Source organism: Amphibalanus amphitrite, unplaced genomic scaffold (assembly GCF_019059575.1).
Source record: "Amphibalanus amphitrite isolate SeventyFive unplaced genomic scaffold, NRLGWU_Aamphi_draft 000024F_arrow, whole genome shotgun sequence".
Taxonomy (NCBI): domain Eukaryota; kingdom Metazoa; phylum Arthropoda; class Thecostraca; order Balanomorpha; family Balanidae; genus Amphibalanus; species Amphibalanus amphitrite.
Genome location: NW_024881520.1, coordinates 350,869 through 377,280, shown reverse-complemented (window position 1 = coordinate 377,280; position 26,412 = coordinate 350,869). Strand labels below are relative to the sequence as shown.

General features: G+C 50.0%; 1 protein-coding gene across 2 annotated transcripts in view; it reads right to left on the bottom strand.

The window, feature by feature from the left end:
• LOC122392760 (RNA-binding motif, single-stranded-interacting protein 2-like) overlaps positions 1-26,412 on the bottom strand; it is a 118,674-nt gene that overhangs the window by 50,306 nt on the left and 41,956 nt on the right. Inside the window, exon 1 of one of the 2 annotated variants that reach the window (XM_043388032.1) lies at positions 24,842-25,144. The exons of the other annotated variant lie outside the window; for it this stretch is intronic. Coding sequence (XP_043243967.1) covers positions 24,842-24,961 — 120 coding nt within the window. The 5' untranslated portion in view covers positions 24,962-25,144. Of the gene's footprint in view, positions 1-24,841; positions 25,145-26,412 lie in introns of those variants that run through there. 2 annotated transcript variants of the gene reach the window in all.

The window sequence follows — 26,412 nt, the reverse complement described above, 5'->3', positions numbered from 1 at the left end:
ATATGCGTGTACGCAAAACACACATATTGCGTGTTAGCTAACTAAGCTGTGCGTGTTAATAAACTAAATGCATTTTTGAGAACAGGCGTGTAACTTAACTAATGTGCGTGTTAGTCACCTCTTTTCACAGCCGCCCCCCCCCCCCCAAAAAAAAACGAATCGAATTAAACTCATCAAACATGTTTATTCAAAACTGCATTCAAGCTCCTTTCAGCAAGCTTACAACTGCATACAGTAATATTTCTCTTATTGTACTAAAAATGAACCTAAAAAAGTAATCTTCTGTAGGAAACTGCCGAGCGGCAAAGGCGCTCCGTTCTAAAGTTACGTTCTAAGCTATATATAGCCTGCAGGAATCCGCACCAGCCATGACACCATACAGGCTCCAAATACCTATTACGAAAACATTGAGAATGCTTCATTTCTGTCGATATGGGCAAACTAAATTGCAACAAAAGGGCAAAAATTCCCTGACCGTACAATGGAGGCTCATGTGTCTACAAAAAAAAAAAAATTATTTGACAACACATGGCTGCAGTGACAGGAATTGCATAAAACAGCACCTCACTGCGTTCACTGGTTGAGTGCCCAACCAAAAATTAGGTACATTTAATTTCTTGTTCAAAGCTTAATGCGGTTTTAGTGTGCAACATGCTCATTGTTCAGTCCGTCATATGTACACTGTAAAAAATGTTAACTAACTTCCGTGTTATCATGGCAAATCTCACTAACCTAAAGCGTGTAAAGTTTACACGCATCTACTGGTCAAACGTGTTTTATATAACACGCTTTTAAGAAAAAACGTGTTATGAAACTAAGACATTAGTTTTCGACGTGGTGTTGACCTACACGCCTTTTGCGTGTGACCGTGTTACTTAACTAATATCTACCTGTCAATGTACTAATATTATGCGTGTAAAGTAACTAAAAAGTTAGTTATCCTGGCAAATCTCACTAGGCAAAAGCGTGTGAAGCTTACTAGCATTTTGCGTGTAAGCGTGTTTCCTTTTGTGCGTGTTATGTAACACCGAAGTTAGTTATCATGCAACTAGGCATCGCCTAGTTGCAGGATAACTAACTTCGGTGTTACATAACACACACAGAAGAAAACACGCTTACACGCAAAATGTGAGTAAGCTTCACAAGCTTCTGCCGAGATTTGCACAACGTGCACATGTTATCCAGGCAAATATCATTAGCCAAATGCGTTATAAACTTCGGGATGCAGTGTGTAAATACAAAGTTTTCACGCATTTGGTTAGTGAGATTTGCCAGGATGACTCGAAACGTGCAAATATGTTTTACAGTATATATACATGTTGTGCGTTTTCACACACCGTGTTGCGACACGCGTCGAAATTTTTATGTTAAAAAAATATCAAACAGACGAGTATTTAAACACAAAGATGTTTATTCAAACCAACGAATAAAGCAACGCAACCAACCTCATGCCAACCAACGTCATAAATCAGTCGGTAATCTGCACCGGTCGTGGTGACAAATCTGCACTGATTCACACCTGCAACGTTATAAACAGCCTGCAGGAATCCGCACCAGCCATGACACCATACAGGCTCCAAATACGTATCACGAAAACATTGAGAATGGTTCATTTCTGTCGATATGGGTAAACTAAATTGCAACAAAAGGGCAAAAATTCCCTGACCGAACAATGGTGGCTCATGTGTCTACAAAAATATTATTTGACAACTGGTTGCAGTGACAGGAATTGCATAAAACAGCACCTCACCGCGTTCACTGGTTGAGCGCCCAACCAAAAATTAGGTATATTTAATTTCTTGTTCAAAGCTTAATGCGGTTTTAGTGTGCAACATGCTCATTGAATTCAGTCCGTCATATGTACTTATAGACGTCAATTAACAGTCAATAAATGAACAGTGTCTCCAACCTGAGACCCTCTAAAGCCTGGTTGGAGGTTCAATTGAAAAGAAAATGAGTGACATAGGTACATAAACCACACTAAAACGCCAGCAATATCTGCACTGATCTTTCCCATAATAACTCACCATACCAGTAAGGATGAAAGCCATGTCCAACAGTCCATATCATTTCACTGTTTGACTTCTTATTATTCTTATTCTTAACACCACTTCAGCTCCTTATATAATACTCCACACGCAACACTTATACGCCACAGCTCAGCTCCTTCACAACGCACACGTCCTCTCCCTTCTCTGACTTGGCACAGACTGAACATGGCGGGCGCAGAGGGGCGCACAAAATGGCGATTTTTTTCAATTAACTAAGGTCTTTGTAATGCTACAACAAAAAGGGTAGTAAGAAAACTAAGATTGTGAGTTACAACATGCGTTTGATTTGTTAGTTAACACGTTATCCAGAAAAAAAGGCAAAGGAAGCATAAACAAACATGTTTGTCAAATAACACGGCATGGTTTGCACGGATAATATTTGTCGGCTTACAATGATGTTAGCTTTTCTGCTTCGATGAAATGGATGTGGTGTTAGGTTGCAAACATATGTGTTATCTGACCCGTTTTTTGCAACAACGTGTGTTTTAATACTAGATTTTGCTTGAAGAATTAACTAACTGGTTTGTTAGCATTTTTTACAGTGTACTTATAGACGTCAATTGACAGTCAACAAATGAACAGTGTCTCCAACCTGAGACCCTCTAAAGCCTGGTTGGAGCTTCATTTGAAAAGAAAATGAGTGACATACATAAACCACAATAAAACGCCAGCAATATTTCCACTGATCTTTCCCATAATCACTCACCATACCAGTAAGGATGAAAGCCATGTCCAACAATCCATATCATTTCACTGTTTGACTTCTTATTATTCTTATTCGGGTTATGTATCACCACAGTATCACCACTTCTGCATCTCACAGCAGCTCCTTATACTGCACACGCAACACTTATACGCCACAGCTCAGCTCCTTCACAACGCACGCGTCCTCTCCCCTCTCTGACTTGGCACAGACTGAACAATGGCGGGCGCAGAGGGGCGCACAAAATGGCGATTTTTTTCAATTAACTAAGGTCTTTGTAATGCTACAACAAAAAGAGTAGTAAGAAAACTAAGATTGTGAGTAACAACATGCGTTTGATTTGTTAGTTAACACGTTACCCAGAAAAAAAGGCAAAGGAAGCATAAACAAACATGTTTGTCAAATAACACGGCATGGTTTGCACGGATAATATTTGTCGGCTTACAATGATGTTAGCTTTTCTGCTTCGATGAAATGGATGTGGTGTTAGGTTGCAAACATATGTGTTACCTGACCCATTTTTTGCAACAACGTGTGTTTTAATACTAGATTTTGCTTGAAGAATTAACTAACTGGTTTGTTAGCATTTTTTACAGTGTAATCTCCCGAAGAGGGCATTCGGGCTATTCATGGCTTAAAATAGTACAAACCGGAGCCAAGACTAAAACCGGACCGGACTCTTCGCTGGTCGGCGCAGCCAAAACCGGCTCCAAGTTATCAGACAGCGACCGGCAAACATAACTAAAAACGATACCGGTGAGACGCATTTGAATAGAGCGAAGTCTAGTTGTCAATGGTTGGAGCCTGGAGGTTAAATTTAGCATGCGGAGTGTTCAGGTGTATCGAGGCAGCAGACAGCTGCCAGTGTCGATGCCCACACTTCACAGGTCAACAGGAGCCAAAGTGGGGACGGCGGAGGGAGGGAGGGAGGGAGGGAGGGAGGGGGAGAGAGAGAGAGAGAGAGAGAGAGAGAGAGAGGAGAGAGAGAGAGAGAGAGAGAGAGAGAGAGAGAGAGAGAGAGAGAGAGAGAGAGAGAGAGAGAGAGGAGAGAGAGAGAGAGAGAGAGAGAGAGAGAGAGAGAGAGAGAGAATCTCACTTCACTGCTCTATGTAACAGTTAACAGCTGCAAGGATGTAATAAGATTTATATAAAGCCCTGTAAGGTCCATGGGATTATATACAGCACTTGGATGATGTAACAACGGGAAAGCTCGGACCGGTCTCGTCAAAGTCCAAGCACCACTCGTCCCCTTTCCTCTGCTGATAGCGGACCAGAACGATTTGCACCTGCGTATCATAGAAACGGTGGACTACCAGCTGGCGCCTATGCATGGGTGGAGAACCTGCCCCGGCCACCCCGGCCGTGGCCGGGGTAACTTTCAGCCTACCCCGGCGCGGCCGGGGTAACTTTTCCACTCTTGTAAATCCTAGAAGCTGTCTCCAAACCAGAAAAGAAAACTCGTTCTTCAAATGTTCACTGCCATGGCCGTAATATAGCAAATCAGGTAACTATTTACTAACATACCATAAGCTCCAACCCCAGGAGGCGGGACCCGCGTGTGGTCGCCAATGCCAAGACTGCTCTCAAATCGGGTTCAGTTTCGAAAATTTGGCGCGCCTTCGGCGCACTTTTTTCCGAACCAATGCTTGACCTCACTGCCTTCGACTGGCCTGCCAGTGCCACCAACCGCAACCATACCCGCTAACGTTTATAAGTGTAGCCGTCAGGATGCTCATAAACACCGAGCGTCCATCATGCTTCGAACTCGGATTGTCGTAACCGGGACGCGTGCTCTCGCCACGCGGAGTTCAACGCTCTTATAGCTACTGACGAGACTGGGACCGGTCGATATCCCTGGATCGACCCCCCTGTTTGTCTTATAGGAGTGTGAGCTGCCCAACATTGAAGAAAGCTGCGTAACTGGATGTCAGTGACCCATTTTAGTGCTTTGGTTCGAACGTTCCATTTTCTCTGTAAAACTCAACATTATACGATGTCGGATCCAATGTCGGATACGATACGCTCATCCTTTAAGAAACACAACATCCAATATTCCATTTCCATGGGTCAGAATAGGGGTTTGCTTATGATGACCGTTAACAACAATGTGAGCATATCGTCTTTCCGACTATTGGTCGCCGGCCGGGGTAACTTTCTAAAACATTCTCCACCCATGCGCCTATGCATCATAAAAACGCCAGTGACTGTGTATTTGCATCGCTCGTTGCACAATGCACATTGCACGCCCATGACTTTGACTACCGACCCCAGTTAGCCAACAAAAGCTGCCTCGGCAGTGACTGAACAGGACGCACATTTCCTGAGGGAGGGGCCGTTGGTATGTGGCGGCCGGACGCGGCGTGTCACTGACCCGCGGTCAGCCTTCTTCTTCTTCTTCTCAGTCGTCGGTTCCACCCATCGGGTGCACCATCAGGTCAGCCGAGGACAGCAGGTCACCGGGCGCCCCGCCGCGCCGAGGCCGTCCGGCACAGCTCACCAGCGGCGCTGGTGGCGCGGAAGCGGCTGATTGGCGCCAATGTGGCGCGTCGGCGGCGCCATTCAGACGGAGGGCCCAGTCATGCCGCAGCCAGGCACACAAACGGGGCCGGGCCGCCGCCCCCAGCCGCAGCAAACAGCTGCCTAATAGGGTGCAAGTGCCGGCGACTAATGGCACAAAAGGCTGGCGCTATTAGCGTCCACCCAGCTCCACTGTTCGGGAGAGAACAGGCTCGAAATCTCCCCTCAGCCGCGGCAGTGGTGCTCAACAAGTCGCCCCCCCCTCCCCCCCGCCGGCCGCCGGCCGCCAATCAACCCCCCCCCCCCCTCCTCCCCCAGGCGTCGGCCTGGCTGCGAGAGATCAGCCATTTAAAAATGTCGGCGGCACGCGGCCGGCGCGGCCGACGCGCGTCGCGGTGCCATTATCTAATCGGCCCTGTCGGGGCGCCACTCGGGGAGCGCCCAGATTGGGCGCCCGTCAGAGCTCGCTCGGAAAGTGGCCGGACAAAGACCGAGGCGCCAGAGAACGCCAGAGGCCAGAGGACGGGAGGACGTTTTAGAGCACTCCGTTTGGCCGATCGCGAAAAAAGAGAAACGAGTATCAAACGACATAGCTATCCGCAGTCGCCGAACTAGAGCTTGGGCTGAAAACTAGCTCGTAGTCGTAGCCCATGGAACCCGGTCCTCGGCGTTGAAAGCTGGTCGAGTTCGTGATTCCTGCTCCACTCCGATAGCGAAAGCCTCGGTCTGGCGGTCTGCCAGCCCGTTATCGCAGGAAGAACAGCGCGGAAGGGTGGGAGCGCGAATCGTGACAAGGCGGATAGAGCCGGCCACGTCAGCCTGTTTATATAATCCCATCGGACCGGCCGGACCGGCGCGGGAAGCCGGTGGTCGTGGGAGGGGGCGTAGCCATGGTCATTGTTCGCGTAATCCAACCCGGCGTCGGACACCGGAGCCCGTGTTTTGGTCCCGCGCGCCCCTCCCCGCCCCGCCCCGCCGTGCGGCCCACCCCCACACCGGCTGACTGGCTCATCACGTGATGGCCATCAGCTGATCGCCGCCGGGGGCGGTCACGTGACCGGTACTGTAGCGCGGCCGGCCGGTCCACGGTCCGCCTGTCGCGTGCCATGTGACGCTTCCCATGCAGGCGGCGGCTGGCAGTGCCACCCGGCAAAACCGCCGGCGCATACCGGAGATGGTGTATGTTATTAACAGACGGTATATCTTCATCAGATTACACCTATCAAGAGACAGTGGTCTGTTTGAGTTTGGATTCCATCAGAGCCCCGGTTCCCGACAGATATGCGATTCGGCCATGATAAATTGATCGGACGGAGTCACCCACTGATAAGCTTCTGCGAATCATCGATCGGTAAAACTACAAAGCTTTGCCAATTTGATTCGCTAACACGAATAAATAAGCACGAGTTTAGAATTCGCATTGTTAAAAAAATCATCTAAAAGCAATTTGTAAAGAACTTCAGCTAGCGCATGCAGTAAAATCTATAAATTAAGACACCATCATTACCACAAATCGAACAATCCAATTCAAGTCAGACATCACATAGTTGACAATTGAAATGCATTAGTTCAGGATAACAGACCACTTTAGATTCCGAAAACCCTACTCAGAGTAGAACGCCAGGATTTTCCCAAACCGACATAAGCCGCGCCGCAACCAGAACTGTTGACCCCAGCCATCTCTCGATCAGTCCGCTACTTCACGAAAAGGCTCACGACAGATCGATCGATCTCTCGAGCTCTCAGTCAGGCTCCGTTCAGCTTGGAAACCGCTGCCGGTCGCCAGCAGTGCCTCTTGTCCGAGGTCCTCAGCAGCTCTGAGGAGCTTATCACCACGGCAACGGGGCCCACGACAAATGGACAGACCGCCGCGGGGATAGGGCCCATGGCGCGGCCGGCCGGCGCAGCCCACCACGAGCGATGAAGTTACATGATATTCTGTATAGGCATACTCTCTCAAGTTAAAAAACGACGCTGAGCATGTCTCGAATCATTGGCAGTTAACCGTCACGATACTTTACCGAGCATCAATCACTTAAAAATCAATCACATTTGAAGTAATATTCACGAAGGCGCAGTTCGTAAAGTCACGTCGTGAGCCGTGGACGGAGCAATGGCTCTCTCATATTGCTCACAGGCACGCAGTCACGGCGTGGCTGAAGTCCGGCGCCGGCTGGTCATACGCCATCTGTGAGCTGAGGTCGTTGTCGCTCGCTTCTCCGGGTCAAGGGGCGCCGCCAGCCGCGGAGTCCCAGCTGGCAGCAATGGCCGGCAGTCGCTCTCTCCCTGTGTGTTCCGCGACCTCTGTGTTCCGTGCTCTGTGAGTCAGCGGTAGTCTACTGCGAGACTCTGAGTCCCGTGTACGCGGCGACCAGCCGTCTGCCGCGTGCACACGTGCTAATCTGAGTCATAGGAGGATCAGGCCGCGGCAATCAATCGGTATCCCCCGACACAAGTGACAGATGACGACAATTTATCAAGACGGCTCTTAGTCGATAGACTATCTCGACTGATTCAGCCAGTCTTTGTTTCACCATGGGTCGCACTTCTTACTTGGGCCCTTTGGCAGCGTGTTTATTCAAGTTTTCAGCTCTGCCGTGTTGTTTGGCAGTAATTTACCACTAATGAGTTCCTAGCAGAGTGGGATGACAGCTACGGATAAACGGCCAACACAACGCAGTTTCTTGAACGCAGAACTGGTGCCACAAACTTACAACGCAAGTAGGCATGTCCCTTATGCCCGAACGAACGGATGGTGATATTTAACCATGGCTTACCTATCAAAAAGCTTTTCTGTGCGGACAAGTTTCGTTTAATTAGAACTAAAACTATAATTATTTAACGTTAATAATGAAAACGACATCCCCAAAGATGTTAGATTAATTTCCATTGCGTAAAAGAGCCTGCGCTATATTGACCGGACCCGGTAGGCCCTCCCGGATGTCGGCGCGGTTCGTCCCGAGTCCGGGATCACGCGGAGGCCTCCGTGGCGCGACTCTGCTCGACTCTCCTGTGACTCTGCCTGACTCGGCGTGACGCGGCGCAACTGAGCCGGCAGTCTGGTGACTGGGCACGACGGACAGAGCCGCTCTCTGGGGCTCCACCAGCCGATAGCAAATTCGGCGGTCATGGGCCCACACAGTCCTGCACGGCTCCAAAAGGCTGAAACGGTCCCAAACGGTTCAGCTGTTCTTCAGAGCCCTACACCGTCCCCAACAGCCCCAGCGGCCCACACGATCCCAAATGGCCCCACACAGCCCAGTCGACCCAAAACGACCAAACAAGTGCAACTAGGCAGCAGCGGATTGCCCGACAGTCGCACCCATCGAGCCGTCCGCCCATCAGTCGGGCCGGGACGATATGGTGGACCCGTGAGCGGGGACTTTCGCGGCCGTGGCAGTTGGCCTGTGGCCGACTCTCTGGCCCACAGCTGGGGCTCAGCCGAGGCCCGTGCTGCAGCCCGCGGCCCACCTGCCTCTCAAATCGTGCAGCGAGAGCTGAACCCGAGGAAAGTCCGCTCCCATGGGCCGCTGCGCAACCGAAGCAGCGCCTGCCAGAGCGAGCGGCGGCCTGTTGAGGCCGACCATGGCATCTAGTCAGCTCGGCGGCGATTCGCCGGCCCTAGCTCACTGAATCCAGCTGACAGCGAGAGGCAGCGCCGGTCACCGCAGCGCCAGGTGCGCACTCGGCAGTCAGCAAACGGGACTTTCCACCGTCACAAAGTCGACGCTGCGGCGCTGCGGGCTTTTCACGTCATGTCGTACCGCGCCGCCCATAATAATGAACCTGGCATCGCACCTGCAGCGGCAGAGGTAGTGGTAGCCCGGTTAGGTCGGGTCTACGGGAAGACCCGTTGGAATGGAGACAGGTCCACTCGGGTGGACTGTGAAACTCTCTGCCCTCAGCCTGAGGGGATTTTCTGTCACCCTCTCCCTCAGCACTCGATATGACGTCCACAGTCGGTCGATAGCTGAATCGCCGCCACCCCAATTACCGGCAACAGCTGCGACCAACGGGAAAACGCTCCCAGTTCATACCGGAAAGTGGAGACTTCCACTCCGCATAAGCCCTATACGCGCCCGCAGAGTGCATCACATGACACTGACTCACGCTGAAGTTGTCCACAGAAACAAAGGGCCCGTGACGCCGGCGGGCGGCGCGGCGCGTGATTCACGCCGGCAGAATGACGTGTCGGCTGCCGTGCGCCGTCCTCCTCTGGTATGCGGTCGTCCTTGTCCGTGCAGAGCCTCCACTTAGCGGTCAGTCCCAAATGTTGGCCGCCCGCTGCAGAGCCGCTCCGACTCCCAATCAATGACGTAACCGCTCGCAGCCGATGTTTGGACGCGATCTCCCTACGAGGCCCTATCGCCGTCACAACTCCCCGCACTCTCCCTTTTCCCGAGGCTCTAACCAGCCATGACGTCACGACTCACGGTGGCTATGTTCTCCACTTGGGTAACAGCATGGAAATGCGCAGCACGTTCAATTGAGTTCGCTGGAAATGCGGAAACACCGCGGAGAGCGGCGTTCAAAGGGACCGCTGCCGCGCCGGCGGCACGGCTCCATTCCACGGCACGCAAGCCCGGGGCAGCCGCCGTCGAGCGCGGCAGATGCTGGGCCACGGAAAACGAGAAACGGCCGTCAGCGCGGTCCGCAGCCGAGGAAATGACGCGTCAAAGATGCCGCCTCAGCCCCGTCGTCTCGCGACTCTCCCAGACTCTCCGAGACTCGCCGAGACTCGGCGCGGGGGCGTGGCGAGACTCGCCGGCCGCCGGGCGCCGGAAAGCCTCCGTGACCCGGGTACCGCCGCGGGCGCTCCAGGCCGTAATGGACCGGACATTGTGCCGCCGGCCGGCGGAAGAGTCCACTGCCGGCCGAGGGGAGGTCACTCCGAGAGGCCACGGCCGCGCCGGTCGCTGGACGGTGACCCTCATGAAATGTCAACATATGTGACCGCACCGCTGCCATCCCGATGCGTGATTTTGCAGAGCCCGTTGTGGTTTTTCCTAATGTTGCGCGCGACGGTCATCTGTTTTCTATCATTAAAGCATATTTGTCTCAGCATTGTCTTTCTATTCCCAGCGCTCTAGCTATAACTGTAACGAGTTTCCAGCGGCACACACATAGGATGCAGTGAGTTTCATGTCAATTGGTGGGGTGGCGTGCGAGCGATGGATGGTACAAGTCGCCGGTCTGGTTCTCAAAAATAGCTCGCTGCTGCTGCTAAAAAGTCGCTTTGCCAGTCACAGCCTGGCACGGTCCTTAATTTCACCAATACTAGGAACGCGCGGTTGGTACCCCTCATGAAGACGTCAGCGCCTGAGCGAGCCTCAATATTTATTCTGAGATTTTCTAAAGAACCGTCTGTCATGCTTCATATCGCCTCTCGAAATGACTACGCAAAAATGCATCTGTGGGAATAATTAAAGAAGACTGCTTGAAAGCCGTGATAAAGCGAGAAAGAGGGTCCTAAAATGTAGACAAAAAAAAAAACGGCCACAAGTCAACATTCAAATAGCTAATCACCACAATCACACAACAAAAATGACGATTTTGCAAATCAACATTGGCTCATTCACATGAGAGCTGTTGATAAAGGCCTCGTTGGATTAATAAATTGGGATTCATTCCAAGTGACATGACCTCGGGACGTTTCATCACAATACCGCATCCTCATTGAAGTGGCTGCCAGAGAGGCCCACGGGCAGCACGAAAAGGAAAAAACGAAGGTAAAATGATGAGGTGAAGGTGTCTGGTGATGCAAAAAGCCAGAAGCTATTAGAGAAACTCGCAATAATTCTATGGCGTTTACCCAACGTATCGAAGGTATCCAGACGCGGGCATATCTCGTATTTCTTTTCAAAACTGATTGAGCTAGAGTAAGCACCGCATACTCTAGCTCAATCGCAGACTGGCTAGCGGATAAAGTCAACAGTCCCTTGTCGGATGCTACCACTGCGACCAATGCCGAGAGCACGGTCAGCCGGGAGCAGGCAAACCGGTCCCACCGGCCGCCTGGGCTGGCCCCAGCGGTCAACAGAACATGACGTGCACCATCCATTGCCATGGTCGAGCCGTCACCAGTCGCGGTGTCCGGGCTGTTCCGAGCGGTGTGGTAGTCCATCGGGACCCGGCCGGGGTGCACGCGTACGTGCTAGGTTGATTACTGATGGATGAGAGAAGCAAGACCAACTGGATTGTCCCATGACCGTGTTAGATTGATAATATATATATAAAAAACGGGGGGACGCCGAGGACGCAAAAGTCGTGCAGCAAAAGTGGTAAGCCATTTCAATGTCACTGTATGAGCGGAAGTACAATAATTTCACGACTTTTCAATGTTGCAATCGATAGTTGTAAAAATAAACAGGAATTGTTCGAAGTACCAGTGACTGGCTCGTTGAAACCAGTCCAACTAAATAGCCCAATCTAGAACAATTCTCTAAAAATCGAACATAGGAAGCATGTCCTCGCTAAGCTTTTTTGTATTCGTTTAATTGATCCAATTGCCTCAATGGACGACCGTAATTGGTATGAATTGGTCCGATTCGCCCCGTGCTGCGCTGCTGGGCGCTGTTGGCTGTCTGGCTGAACCGATCTGTGATTAGGCCAGAGAGCGAGACGGCAGGCGCGGCCACAAAAAGTCAGGCCCGCGGATGCACGCATGCCTGACCGGGAGCCGACGGTATACAATGCCGAGCGGCATCCGAGGAGCTTTTTGTGAGAATTTGCCTCATCGAATCCCTCGGATCAGAACGAAAAAGCGGCCATTAAAGGTTGAAACAAGCGGCGAAGGCACCATTAAGGTCTATTTAACGGCATTAGATCTCTAGCGAGGAGATATGCACAATTGGGCGTTAACGAGTGCATAGCCGTTCGTTTACAGGTAGCTGATCACACGATAAAGACCGTAACAATAAACCAATGGTCACAAGGCAGCTCCCTGAATCAAACTAATTATGAATAAAATAAGTCGAGAAAGCAACACGTCTTTGGCAGGTAACATGAGTCTGGCCACCATTGCATCGCTGTTATTGTCTCCAAAGCACATCGTCACAACCCATTGGCATCAGAATTATTATAACAAACACACTGGCATGACTGCCTGAATGCCTCAATTGGCGTTGTGTTCTGCTCCGGAAATGGACACTTTGAAGGGAGAGGGCGTGGCTGGCAGTGTGCCAACGAGAAAGCAACAGGTGTGCTCACTGCTCACTGCTCATCCGTTCTGGGGAGCGAGGGTAAGGGAGGAGTTGCAACGCCTCTGTCGCTGCAATGGGAGTGGCATTTTCCGAGTGAGGTCAAAATCCCGTTACCGTAAGGTGCTTCGGAACGACGCTGACCAAGGGAGGAATGACTGGCCAAGCAATCGCAGGGTGATACAGAGGGAGGGATAAGAGAACGAGAACTTCTGTCGACGCGAAGTCTAAGCACAGAAAAGGAAGTTCGTTTAAAAAGGCATGGATCAACAAGCCTGAAAACGGCGAATCGCCTTCTTGCAGATATTGATCATCCTTGAATCAATGCAGATGTAAGATAGCGGCCTAAATACCATCCGACTATGACATCGAACAAAGAAAGCAGTAACTTAACGTCACAGAAACAAGGAAGTATACCTTGGACACGTTTATACTGGGCTGCGCTATTGTCAAAATAGCGGGGAAGACCTAGAACACGCCAATAAAGCGTGGTCATTTTCGCGTGTCAAGCCGAGCGAGCAGGAAAGAGAGTGCGAGGGGGGGGGGTACGGTTCATACATCCGGCTCGGGTGCCTCCGGTTTCATACTGGGCTCGTCTAGCCGACCACGTCCGGGCTGAGGGGCAGGGTCGAGCGACGAGGAAACATTCGACCATTCCGGCCGGCGCGGCGGCAGGTCCGAGTCACGCTGAGGAATTTAGAGGAGTGTGGAATGTAATGCTAGTGCACGGTGGATGGAAAATATAGAGCGTATGCGCTGGATAGTGATCGCTTGACTGAAGACGGTCGTGTACGCTGGACGGCGCACGGTGGGAAATGAACGAGGGGCTGCGGAGTGCAAAGTGCCGATCCGTTGAACGATGGCACGAGTATAACGCACGAGTAGGTGAACGGCCAATTCAGCGGGCCATCCAATGTCTTGAGCCAGTACCGTGCTCACTGCTCATCGACCGCTGGGCGTTATGACGTCATATCATCACGTGACCGCCTGCCGCGCTGATAGCCCGTGGGCTGCACGCAAGGTCAATGCCGAACGCCTTTCGGAGAATCCGATGAGGTGATTTAGCGGGAATGGATCATTTCGGGGTTAGTCATTCCCCGAATAGAACGACCGGGCTACTGTGTGAATGGCAACGCGTATTTGTTTGATCCTCGGTGATTTGGTCGTGATGGACAAATGTAGGCAATCGTATCATTCCCAGGAACAGGCAGGAGGTAGTTTCCCTACAAATTTTATGGCCGAATCCAGCAGTCGCTTGGATGCTCTATGCTATGCTTATTTTTATCCGGAGAATTAATTGCACAACTTGTTTTACAAACGAAAAGGTAATCAAACTCATCACATGAGCGAGCACGGCAGAAAGCCAGAAGCAGGATGTCATTTTCCTACACAATATCGGGTGTTTACACAATTCAGCGCAGCGTAACCTCCAACTGTGACCTTGGTCGCGCGGCTAAACACGATCATCAGCTACCGTCTTGTGCACGGGCCGCCCGCAGCGCGCATCGGAAACAGTCCGTTTGCAGCGGCGCTGTCGGAGCGACCCTGACCTGCCCGCCCGCCCGGCGCTGTGTCGCCTGTTTTGACAGTGTGCCGGCAGTTCGGAAATCCTGCGACGCCAGACATGCTCCGGAATCGCGGACATGTTGACGCGTTGGAGAACGACATTTCGATCAGGGTTCAGGGTCTGTCTCCACGGTGCACCCAGCAACCAGGCTTAGCTTGCTGGAGATACCGGAAGCCTCAGCTTGCCGAATGGCCCCGCGTTGAGTCCATTGGTCAGCTGACCGACAAGTGCCACTGATCGATTGATAAAGCATCGCGCCTCGAGGGCGCGGCCAAGGCGGTCAGCCTGCCTGACGCACGAACTGCCAACGTTAGGGGCATCAGAGCCAAGGAACCTTTCTCCACATTGCCACGTGGCATCCATCCACTGGAGCCGATGATCTGAGACCGCCAGCGGGCTCAGCGGGTCGGGGAGGGGAGGGGAGGGGAGGGAGGCGGACATCCGGCGAGGCTCGGTATGACGACACAGGACGTAGCCTATCGGCACAGACGCCACAGAGCCAGCGTCAGCGGCGCGCCGTCGACAGCACTGCTGACATCGACAGTGGGACAGCCTGTAGGCTACAGGCTGTAGACACTAGAAAGCCTGTAAAGCTGTAGGCTGTAGGCTGCTGACACAGAACAAGGAGCCGGGGCTGCCCAGAGGCTAGAGCCATCCGAGCCATCCCATGGTGTTGAGTAGGGGAGAGTGGGGTAATTTGGCCGGTGGTGTAAATTGGCCGCCCCCACCTGTACAAAAGCTGATAAAAGTGAATGAAATAACTTTAGTCTCTATTCATTTGTCATCGGCAGAACTAACTCGAGAACAAATGTCAAAACTTTCCCCCTCTCAGTTTTATTCAAAATTAATAAAACGTGAATTTCGTTAGAAAATGGTAACTTTCACTTCCGTTTAAAAATTTGTATAACATGTAGTATTTGGGCTGTAAACGAATTCCAACATTATAGCGCCATTCTTGAGCGTGTTCAGCGGTTCCAAGAGCAATTTCATCTAGTTCTGTACAGCCATGACGATTTTATAGACAAAAATTTTCAGAATGGCAATGTGGGGTTATTTGGCCGGGACTAGCGGGGCAACTTGGCCGGTGCGCTCAGAGTCACTATGCTGGGACGGCCGAGTTGTCATGGTCAATTATACCATAAAGGACATAATTCATGACCAACTTTGACTACCTTGATGCCATATTTCCTATTGGACAGCTGTAAGGGCATGTGACGTCATCAAAGTTTACCTAACGTTTTTTTTGCTAATAAATACTTACAGAAAAAAAGATACAGCCGCGCAAATGGTCTCATTGTGTTCAGCTCGTCAAGGCGCATCGAATGATATACATGATGACCTTGAACTCACGCAACCTTGAGGTCAAGCGACCTGAGGTAACGTGACCTGAAGCAAACCTTTGACCTTGACCTCTCGAGGTCAACACATACATGTTTCGATGCGGAATGACGAGAGAATTACGATGGTACTTTTAGTTTTGGCCTAGCTTGATTACTTCAAAAGCTATTCGTAAAAAAACTGTCATCGCATCTAGAGCCGCTATTTTGACTATTCTCGACCCCTGTGACGGCTGAGTCAACCTCCAAAATGCTTCAAATGCGTCGTAGGACACGCGTCATTGCTGAATGTGAAGCTGAATCGCCTATAACAAAAATCATGGCCTCAAACTAACACCGGCCAAATTGCCCCACACCCCCGGCCAAATAACCCTGCTAGTGGGGCAATTTGGCCGCTTTGCAGACCTTTGTAATACGTCACAATTTCAATATAAGGAGTTACTCTATCATTTCAAGTTTACTGTCCACGAAAGTAAAATGTATGTCACACCTGTCAGCGTTGAGAAAATGCAGAAATGTGTTGTCGATTTTTAGTTACATCGTTTTCTAAAAAAAGCGGCCAAATTACCCCACTCTCCCTTACACGCCTACACGGTACCTCAAGTGGCATCACCGGCCTCCGCTACCGCCACTGCCAAAACTGCAGCTGCGCTCACTTGACGACTGACGTTCAACTCAAACTGTGACTGCGAGTCTAGAGCCGAATTAAGGTTGCAGTAGAATAATTCAAACGCTCGCAGAATTCATTCTAGAACTCTGCGGCGCACTCGATCATAATCGTTTACTTGCAAATGTAATTCGCCAAAAAGCGAAACCATGCAACTAAGCGGAGCAGTTTGACTTGCAACAGGCACCACAGCGTTGGACGCTGGCTGATGTGAAAGAGCGCATAGTTTCCGGTCCATAGCCATGCAATCACGCCAGAGTATGGACTTTCATCTCACCATGCATTAGAGGAGCCATCAGCCAGAAGGAATCGGTCATACTCAACGCCCCCCATCGGTGAATCGCTGGGCCCAGCGGCTCGTAAAACCCAAACTGATGAGGTAACGGTTATGGGAGATGGCTCATATAGCCATTTTCATAGCATATTACAAAACAAAAATATATAAGGTAACCCAAGTATGCATCAGGAAACGGAATGGGAACAGTTAGGTGTGAAAACAGTTTGTCGGCCTTTCAACTCCGAGTGACTTTACTGCCTGTTTTCTACCACCGGTATGCCGCCGCCACCCCGTCCTGTCACTGCCACTTAACCTCGTGACTGTCAACAGCATCATCGTCACAATCACCACTCACAACACCACCACCAGTCACCACCTCCTCTCGCCCGTCATCACCGGTCACCACAATCACCATCACGACCAATAACAACACCAGTCACACCACCGACCTCCACACGTCACCACCGCCCGTCACTACCCCTTCCCTCACCCTCTGCCCCCTAGTCTGCCGTCACGGGCGTCGACGCGGCCCGGTTCAGCGACCGTCCGACTTTCTAACCGGTCAAAATCGATCAGTCGTGAGCAAGCTCCGACAACACGCCGCCGCACAGCTGTGGCCGCGTGCGACGCGCTGGGAACCGACCTCGCGCCGGCGGACCTCGGGCCTTCGCCGTGAGTGCGCTCTTAACGACCAACAGTGGCTCCTGAAACACGCATTAGTGGGAGCTCCGCCCACAACATTCATCCATGGGAGCCAGGCCATTGGAAAATCGTGTGGAGTATGCAGGAGCTCTGCAGAAGGAATAAAAGGCAAACTGCCAGCAGGGTTGTATACGACTCAATCAATAGCAATCAATTCAATCACGACAAATTTGGGAAACCAATCAAATCAATCAAGTCAGAGCAGTTTTCGGGAATTGATTCAATCGACTCAAACGCGACAATGAAAGGAATCAATCAACTCAATCAAACGACTCAAACAAGACATACACTAGGTTTTTTGCCCCACCAGCTTGGAAAAGTGTCCATAGCAGTCTGGTGTACCTACCTACCTACCTACAGAAGAAACATAAAAATATTGTCATTTAAAATTATAAATTGCCATGCCATTCAAAGTTTCTATGTAATAAGGATGAATACCTAGTGATGGACAGGTGGATCATGATATTGAGGTTCAATGGGTAGAATTGGAGCAGAAGTTTCATTTAATGGGTGCAAAATAACCCAGTAGTTGACTCGCCCCTTAACCCAAATCACTACCTTTCACCTAAAAGTTGTCAATTTAATTTTGGCCATATTCCAACTCCATTTACACTAAATATCAGATATTGCAGTTGAAAGTTGGCTGCTAGGATTTTGGCAGTTTTCGTGATTTGGCCATTTACCCTACACCATGTCTATTTTAATGGATAATATGCATCAATTACATATTAACCATAGGGAAATAGAAATAAATATCTTACCTGCATGTGACGGTTTCGGTTAGACAGAGACTGACGGGCAGCCTGAAAAATCTTTCCACACAATGTGCATTTGAGACATGGGATGTTGTCAGATTGGGAAGGAAGAGATTTGATGTTAGGTACCTATGTGAAGAATTCAAAACATTTTATTGCAATACAATTTGAAACTGTTAGGACTGGGGGATAAGGATGAGGATTAAAAATATATTTAAAAGGAAATGGAGAGGACAGGGACTCTGGAACCACAGGATAAGTTAAGGATAAAGGAAGTAGGAATGTAAGGAAAATTAAAACGCGAAAACGGCACGGTGCGACTGCAAAGAAAACGTTTTGCCAATAAGTATGCTAAGCTTTTATAAATCCTTATCCTACGTCTTTTGATTTTTTGGTGAGATGACGTCATTGAATATCATGCAGTATGGTAGATCATCATAAAATAAATCGGTTGTACAACACCAATTTCGTTTTAATTATTATTTCATTTGAAATAAAACCACTTAATAATATTCGGTAAAATATTTTAAGGAAAATGAAATATATTAAATATGTTATGCTAAGTCTCTCAGGAGAAAAGGATCAACAAACGTTCTGCTGCAAATTAAACAATGCAGCAAATTAGCTATTTATTAGGTAAGAAACGTAATTAGCGAGACGAAAACGGCGCTTTTGTTTCAGTTATTTTTGTAGGGGTTTCAGATATTTATAGAGTTCAGTGGGTTGTTTCTGAGGAGATGTGGAGATGTGAATTATTAATTAATCACACTTTATTAGTATATAGGGCCTTGCACTTTATCATCTGGATTAAAAAAAAAACGTTTCCTGCTGAGTGCAGAAAGGTAGGTAGGTGCATCGCCAGGTTCTATCACCAGGATTGGAGCAGTTATGAGTTATTGCAGTTGAAAGTCAAAGTTGGCTGTTCATGTTTAGGCCCTCTTCTTTATTTGGCCATCTACCCCATATTGCAGTTGTGATAACAAGCAGTTTTCAGTGTAGTTTTGTGATCTTTGATGTCATCAATTGGTGTCATTATTTTTTGTCAACTAAAACTTATTTGAACTTTCCATTCAATCGACTCAATCATACGAGTCACTCTAATTTTCGGGAATCAAATCAGTCAACCAGTCGCTAAAGTCAAACGAGTCAGTCAACCAGTCATCTCGAAAAGTCAATCGACTCGATCCAATCAACTCAAAATACGCGTTGAAACAAATCAATCAATTCAATCGACTTGATTGGTATACAACCCTGACTGCCAGGCGTGCACACATATGCAGATGCACGCGTTTCGCGCCCTTGTCCGTCACCAACTCCGCTTGGCATAATCAGCTTTGACCAATAAGCTACACGTAAAAACGTCATTTCCTCTTCATAAAGCTACATACGGGCGATATGAAAACATACAAAACATACTATTGTCCCACATATGATGCATGTGGGTCTCGGAGCTGGCACATCAGGTCCGTTTTCTGACAAACAGCCATGAATCAGCGGGTGGAATGGCGTGGTGGCCCCGTTTCGGGCATTGATGCAGGCTGGCACCGCTCCCTATTCTCCTGCGCTCCTCGCTCCGCGCCGCGGCACGCCAGCTCCTGACTGGGAATGGCCCGCGGCGATTGGTTCCGCACGTGCTGCGGCACAATCTAACCGTCCCGCCGCCGGCATCAGCTGCACTAGGATGCACGAGCAGGGCCGAGCGGCGGCGGTGGCGGCGGCGGCGGTGATGGTGGTGGCAGTGGGCGATGGCGGTGGCGTTTGTGTGATGCGACTGTTCACCTGGTCGTGCTAAGGGACTGTGCTGGGCGGCAGATAGACGCAGCCTTACATGCAGAGCGTATTACCAGCGAAAAATCTTGCAATCGTCTTATGCAACCACAAATGCCCAATATCGCGGTAATGTGTCGATGAAGATTCATAGTGTATGTTGCATAATCATTTCACTCTCTATGTTATATTATATAATATCACACGGGGCCGGTAAAATGTTTCATTCAGGACCGAGGGATTTGTTGAGTTTTCCGCACGAGACCGAAGGTCGAGGGCGGAAAATTCAACAAAGCCCGAGGTCCTGAATGAAACATTCCGGCCCAAGTGTGATATTTATTTTAGCATATGCCGTTTAATTTCCATATTTAAAAGTAGTGTGCCACCTTTAAAAGATTTCCCATTTTATTTTTCCTAGGATAAGAAGCTTCTGTTTTTACCTAATATCGCAAAAAAAATCAAAAATGGGCCTGGAATAGTGCCTTTTTCGCCTAAAAGTTTATCGGTTTTTAGATATGTATAACAACTGTAGTGGGCTCACCTGCAAACAGGCGTCGGCAACACTTCGCGAATGCGGCGCACTTGTGACAATAAGCAAAGGTCATTATAGTGTTACGACCATACGGCGTACGGGAATGAGTTATCAGCTGTCTAATCGTAGACAACACAATGTCGAGCCTTAAACTGTAAGCCCGTATTGGTATTGTTTCTTTTATTTGGCTGTCGAACATTATTTATGGTTTGAAATATGATTTTATGTAAAATAATTGATATGAAAAAGCCGTCTCATAAGTTATGACCCCATTTCACCACACGCAAGTGGCAGAAATGACAATGATCAGCTGACGCATTTTCCTTGGCCGAAGTCAGAGCGCGCAGCCCGACGCACCACCACCGCACCACAAAGTATGAGCAGAAGCCGCGCCCAAAGCCAGGGCCCCGGTAACGTGAGGTAGCCGAGTCGGGGCAGCGTGCGCTGACCCAAGCCGGGGCCGCAGCTTTGGGCGCGGTCTACCGCATCCCCGCGGGCAGCCCCGGGCTATCACATGACACCGGGAGGACGCGCGGCTCCGGCTTGGGTCAGCGCACGCTGCCCTGACTCGGCTACCTCACGTTACCGGAGCCCTGGCTTTGGGCGTGGTCTACCGCACCACCTAACAGGCGTGTTCGAAACCGCAGGAGCTGATGATGAACGGGTTTATCGAAACTTGATTGGATGAGCATATCGGTAATAGCGATTTCAGTGTGTGCATTTATTGTTCATAGTGGTGTGAAATGTGGTTGGGGTACGACCGACAACCCGTCGGGGCGAATTTCGCACTGGGGTACTCAAAATTTGAAGAATTGAAGACGTTTCCATGAGTTTTGAAGGTATGGATAAGTTCTAAAAATCCGGTTCTCCTTATCTGGGCCATTAACTCCATACGGTCCAGGAAAGCTGGCACACTACCTTTAAGCTTCTTTAACAATTGTACATGCTTGAAAGAAGTGAAAAAACCAATAACGAATATCAAGAACTAAAAAATGTACATATTCCCTGACCAAGATAATAAACCAAGCCGACTCAAGATCACTGTGTTCCATCCTTGTGTCTGGCTCTGAGTTGGATTCATATCAAACCAAGAACATCTATTTCAATCTATGTCATATGAGAAGCTAGAGTAACGTTCGTTTTCAATATTAGAGAAGAGTGGAAGGTATACCATCCTGTGAAGTGAGCGCTTGGTTTTTTACCCATGTCAGTATGAATAAAGTTTTTACTGATCAATGTGAAATGCGTTTTTTGTCAATTCATTGCAGTTGTAAAAGACATGAAATGGACGCCATAAATGTAGGTGATTAATTAATATGTGTGTACATTAGGATTTAAAATATTATCTTATTGAAAACCAACATTTACAATCTGTTCAATAGTTCAAAGCGACCAAATGCAACACGTAAGTTCACGTTAGATTTCTATCAGTTAAGCTCTTTTCCAGCGCCTTCCTCCGTCTCAGGAAATGCTTCAAAAGTTCGCTGATAAAATGTTTTGCCCATGGGCCGAAACCTTTGCTCAATAGCCTTCAACATTATGCGGTTTAATCTAAAAAGCTTTTACCGCACGCTCGCGCTAATGCTAAAGACATACTCCGGCATATGCTAAAACCAGGGGGAGGCACTCGCCTTGGCCGTATATGGGCCAGAATGTCTAACGATTTCCGCCATGTTGTGTATACCAAAGTCTTGAAAAGTTGATCACTGCAATCAAACTGCAAGCATGAAGCAGCAGCACTTTTGAGTAGTGTACCTCTCACTAAACTGCACCTCTGCTACCGTACATGCAATTTATATTTCTGGTATACAAAACATGGCGGAAATCGATAGACAAAAACAAGTCACCAATGCTCCTTCCAGTATATATTAGAGTTCAGTGGCTAAAACGTAACAATAAATAAAAAGGATACCTACTCGGTATTCATCTAAATCGGTTCTGCATCACCACGAACTTTCCAGCATTACATGATGTAAGCAGCCGGGATGCAAACCGGACACTGTTCGGTGACGAAATAATGAAACATGCGGTGATGAAGGCAGAACTGCTGGGCTGCAACTTTCATGCTCTCCAGACCGAGTGAAATCCGGGTCGCCAAAACCCCAGCCAGAATAGGCTGACCTTTGACAACTAATGATATTTCGAAAGACTTATCAGCAAATAGAATGCAATGTTCCGCCGAGCTCAAACACAGTCGATATGCCGTCCAAACTGATAGATGTTCGTGGAATGGAATCTGCTCTAAAGGGCCATTTCGTCGACGGAGCAGAATCAAACCATACCGCGAAAAATAGACCGCCGGTGCAGGAGACTGTTCCAGGAACGGTTGGAAGCTACAGCGAAACGATGTCGGATCGGGTTCGGTTCGGGGCGATCGAACAAAGAACAAGAACGATCAGCGATCCAGAATGAACATACGAGCGGGAAATCAAACGGGAGAAGAAATACAAATCGCAAGCATACCAGAGCGATACTCATGTTGATACCTTTCACATCCCATACGATAACGGTCCGGTTATTCATTCAGCTATGTAATATGTAGGTATGTGATTCAAGGTTAAAAGGTTTCTTCATTTGTCGCAAAACCTTATAAACAACTGATGGAAATACCTACCCAAGTTCAGCACTTTCAATTTTCCAACTAGCCAGTATATCAGAGGTCAGAAGTGCCCCGTCTTCAAAGGGCCTCGTGAACTTCCACGAACAATCAGTGTTCTCGGAGCTCGTCCTGTCGGGACAAGCACGACCCCCCCCCCCCCCCTTCCGCCCCGCCCCTCCCAATAGAAGGCCTGCCAGCGAATCAGCTGTGATGCCGGGCTCCGTGCCAAGACGACAGCACGTGCTGCGCAACACATGGCGAACACGCGCAGTACCCGCCCGACACTTCGGTATGGCCGATGACGAATAATGTGTTCTAAATCTGTTCTTTAATCCATATAACTATATCACTTATGACGACTTTACTACCTTATTGTTTCCTGGAATTGTCATAATAATATAGACGAAGAGTTCCGTTCTAAATTACACTAGTTTTGGTCCTAAAATACCAAACATCAATATTCATCACCTTTCCTTCAACAAAAGAAAAGAACGCAATCTCTCGCTCTCCCCTCCTCTTAGTCCTCGCATACACAGAATATAAATCCGGTACATCATACCCATCCCCCCACATCCCCCTTCTCACCCTCCCCCCGCCCCCTCACCAGGCGGCGCACGCGCCGGCGCAGGGCTCACATTTCGTCTGCCCGGTTTGTTTGTGCCACGGAGAATGGTAGTGGGCGTAACCCACACAGGACTGAAACCGGCTGCGAGGCAGGCGCAATGCCGGAAAACCGTTGTTAACCAGCCGGAACCGGTAACTGACGGGGGGGGGGAGACTGGGGGGAGGGGGCAGACACGCGACCCCACCGTCATTCATATTGGCCCGTTTTCCGATGCGTCGATGATGGTACGATCAGGGCCGGTTTAAACCAGCCTGTGACGCGCTGAGGTTCCGACTGATGCGGGTAGCGTGACTGAGTGCCACGGCTTTGGTAAGTCCACTGCATGACGCCACGTCACGGCTCGTCACGGGACGTCACGGCGCCGTCACGGACATGTCACGGTGCGCGGGTGACGGCGCGGCGAGCAGCAGTAGACCTTTGGTCGGGGCTGACCGCGCGCAATGTAAACTGAGCTGGCCGTACCGGGCTGTGTCAGCATAGGCCCCCGGCCCGTACAGGCTTGGTCAGGCCGGCCTGGCATTGCCGAGCACACACGGAATGCGAGCCGATGGGATTGCGGGGGGGGGGGGTGGAGCAGGATAGGACGGGATGGAGCGGAATGGGATGGCATGGGATGGAATAGAAAGGGATGCCACGTCATGGAAATGGAATGGATGGCATGGCAGGGGATAAGAGGGGTGGGAAAGGATAACATGGAATTGGGTGGGAGTGTAGATAGGTATGCGGACATGGGTTGTTGAATGGAGGCGGGAAATAAGACTGAATAAAAACTAAAACTGCATCCTGGAATATCCGTAAGTTGCATCTTAAGCACGAGCAACTGTTATATAACAAGATAGGATAGCAAGGTATAACATGGAATTAAAGATAATTTACCTAAAATAGCCAGATAAATAGGCTAAAGAAAACAAATATGCATAAAATATAGCTATACAGCGGCGAAACAAGTCGCAACAGGCCCGGGCTTTGACGAAGTTCACCAACACAAAATGACACTGACGTTCAGAGAGGTTTTCAACGTTTCTCTCCAGTGCAATGATGAAACCGATTCAGCTTCAGATGTTTTTACATGTGAATCAGGCACCTATTGCGTACCATACGGCAACAAATATCTACTAAGAAGTCCTTCCCAATCCGAAAAGAGTCAAACGTTTATGCAGCACTCGACTTTTACAGTATGGCGTTGATGTGACGATGCATCCGGTGTCATTCCGCCAGATTATCATTTGAGCCGTACCGGGAGGCAAGCACAGCTCGACGACTGGGGCGTGGCAGCCGGAGCTTAGTCAGCACAGTCGGAGAGGGCTTAGCTCGGCCGGAGCTGACGCGGTGACATCACGAACCACGGGCAGACATGACAGCCGCGGCGACCGGGCCTGACAGACGTGCCCCTCGCCTGAGCTCACCGACCGGGGGACAAACATCAGCAGAGGGTCGATCGAAACCGCCCCCGCCAATCAGCTGAGAGCAGCGGGGCGGGGCGGGGCGGGGCGGGGCCGCGGCAGCGGGGGGGGGGGGGGGTGAGGGACGTTTGAACACTCACCCGCAGCAGGTAGCCGCCTGTGTAGGCGGTGATGCGGTTCATGTGCTTGGCCTGGCCGGCCTGCCGGTAGAGCACCGGCGGCACGGCCCCGTTCCTCATCGTACGCACCGCTCCCGGCATGATGCACTCTCAGAGCCGACTGGCAGGGGGCGGCTCGGGAGGGCCGCCGTCGGGCCGTCAGTTCACACAGCCGCCGCTAGAGGCGCTACTATCGCCAGCTCACGTGACGCAGCGACGGCCGGGGGACGGAGGGCGACAGGCGACGGGGCGCAGCCTGCCCTATCGGTCGCGCCGGGGGAGAACGCTCGCGCGGCGATGTCCGGCGCATCGGATACGACGTGGCGTATCGTGAAGTGATCGACCGCTCGCCGCCGACGCCGCCTCCGCCTCGCAGAGCCGCACCGGTGCAGCGGCAAAAAACGCCACATCGCCACCGCGGTGGGCACGTCGCGGGCGCAGCAAAAACGGCTCGAAGTTGGCCGGCCATCCGGTGTCGCCGCCGGTCGAGAGTTGGTCCACCGATGCATTCATGAGCCACAGAAAGCGACAGTCCAAACTAGTGAGGCTCATCTGTCCCCAGTCCCCAATCCCGAAGGCCTTCTCCGCAATGAACTTGAAGATGCCGCCTCATTTGCTCGCCGCTAATTTCCTTTCCAGCTGATCGCGAGAGGACACAAATTGCTTTCATTGGGAGCTAGTTATCTGAAATCTCCTCTCAAAGTCAGCCAACTGTGGTGTAAACTCAGCAAGATAACACGTGTTTCACTGTAAAATGGGCTTCCACATGCTTTATCACCATCAACGATAAAAGTGTAGGTAAGAAACAAAACGAAACGTCGTCCAACACATTACATTTACATTTAAACCTTGAAATTCTGGATTTGACATGCCAGGAACCGCAGAAAGCCGCAGGCAATGTCCGGCTATCGACACCGAACTCATCTCCTCCTGACTGGTTATTTTGGATGCCTGATCATCTGGGCCATCTTCCCAATCATGCATCTCCTCAATCACGAAACACTCGGCCAATCATTCAGTCGTCTCTAGTCACTAGCCGCAGCCCGGCTATTGGTTTGAAGGTCAATGAATTGGTCACCGCTCGCCACGTCTGCACCCTGTCGCCATTCGGTTACTGCGGTCACCGGTCTGGACTATTCTCAGGTCACCGCTGACCAGCTGGTCTGGTTTTATTTCACCGCAGACGGAGAGAGTTCATTAGCACCAGGCGACTCCGCTGACCGGCGACTCAGTGACCGATGCCATTAAATGTCACTGACGACCGATAAATGACATCAGGGCCCCAATCGAACACATAGTCGACAGCGAAATCGGTCCAGTGGTTTATGTAAAATGCAGTGCAGCAATGGCAACTGGTAGGCTGTTCCATTTCTGTGTGGAGTGTATATCGGTAACTGACTAACTGTACCTGTTGCTAGGCATCAGATCTTGTTCGAGCCAATGTTAGACCCTAAAGGTATGCACAGTGTCCTCGCAGAAAACTATAAAGAGGTCGAAGGCCCTTTGCTGGGATCATTTGTCAACCCCGAATGCCGGAACTCATTGAAAGAACC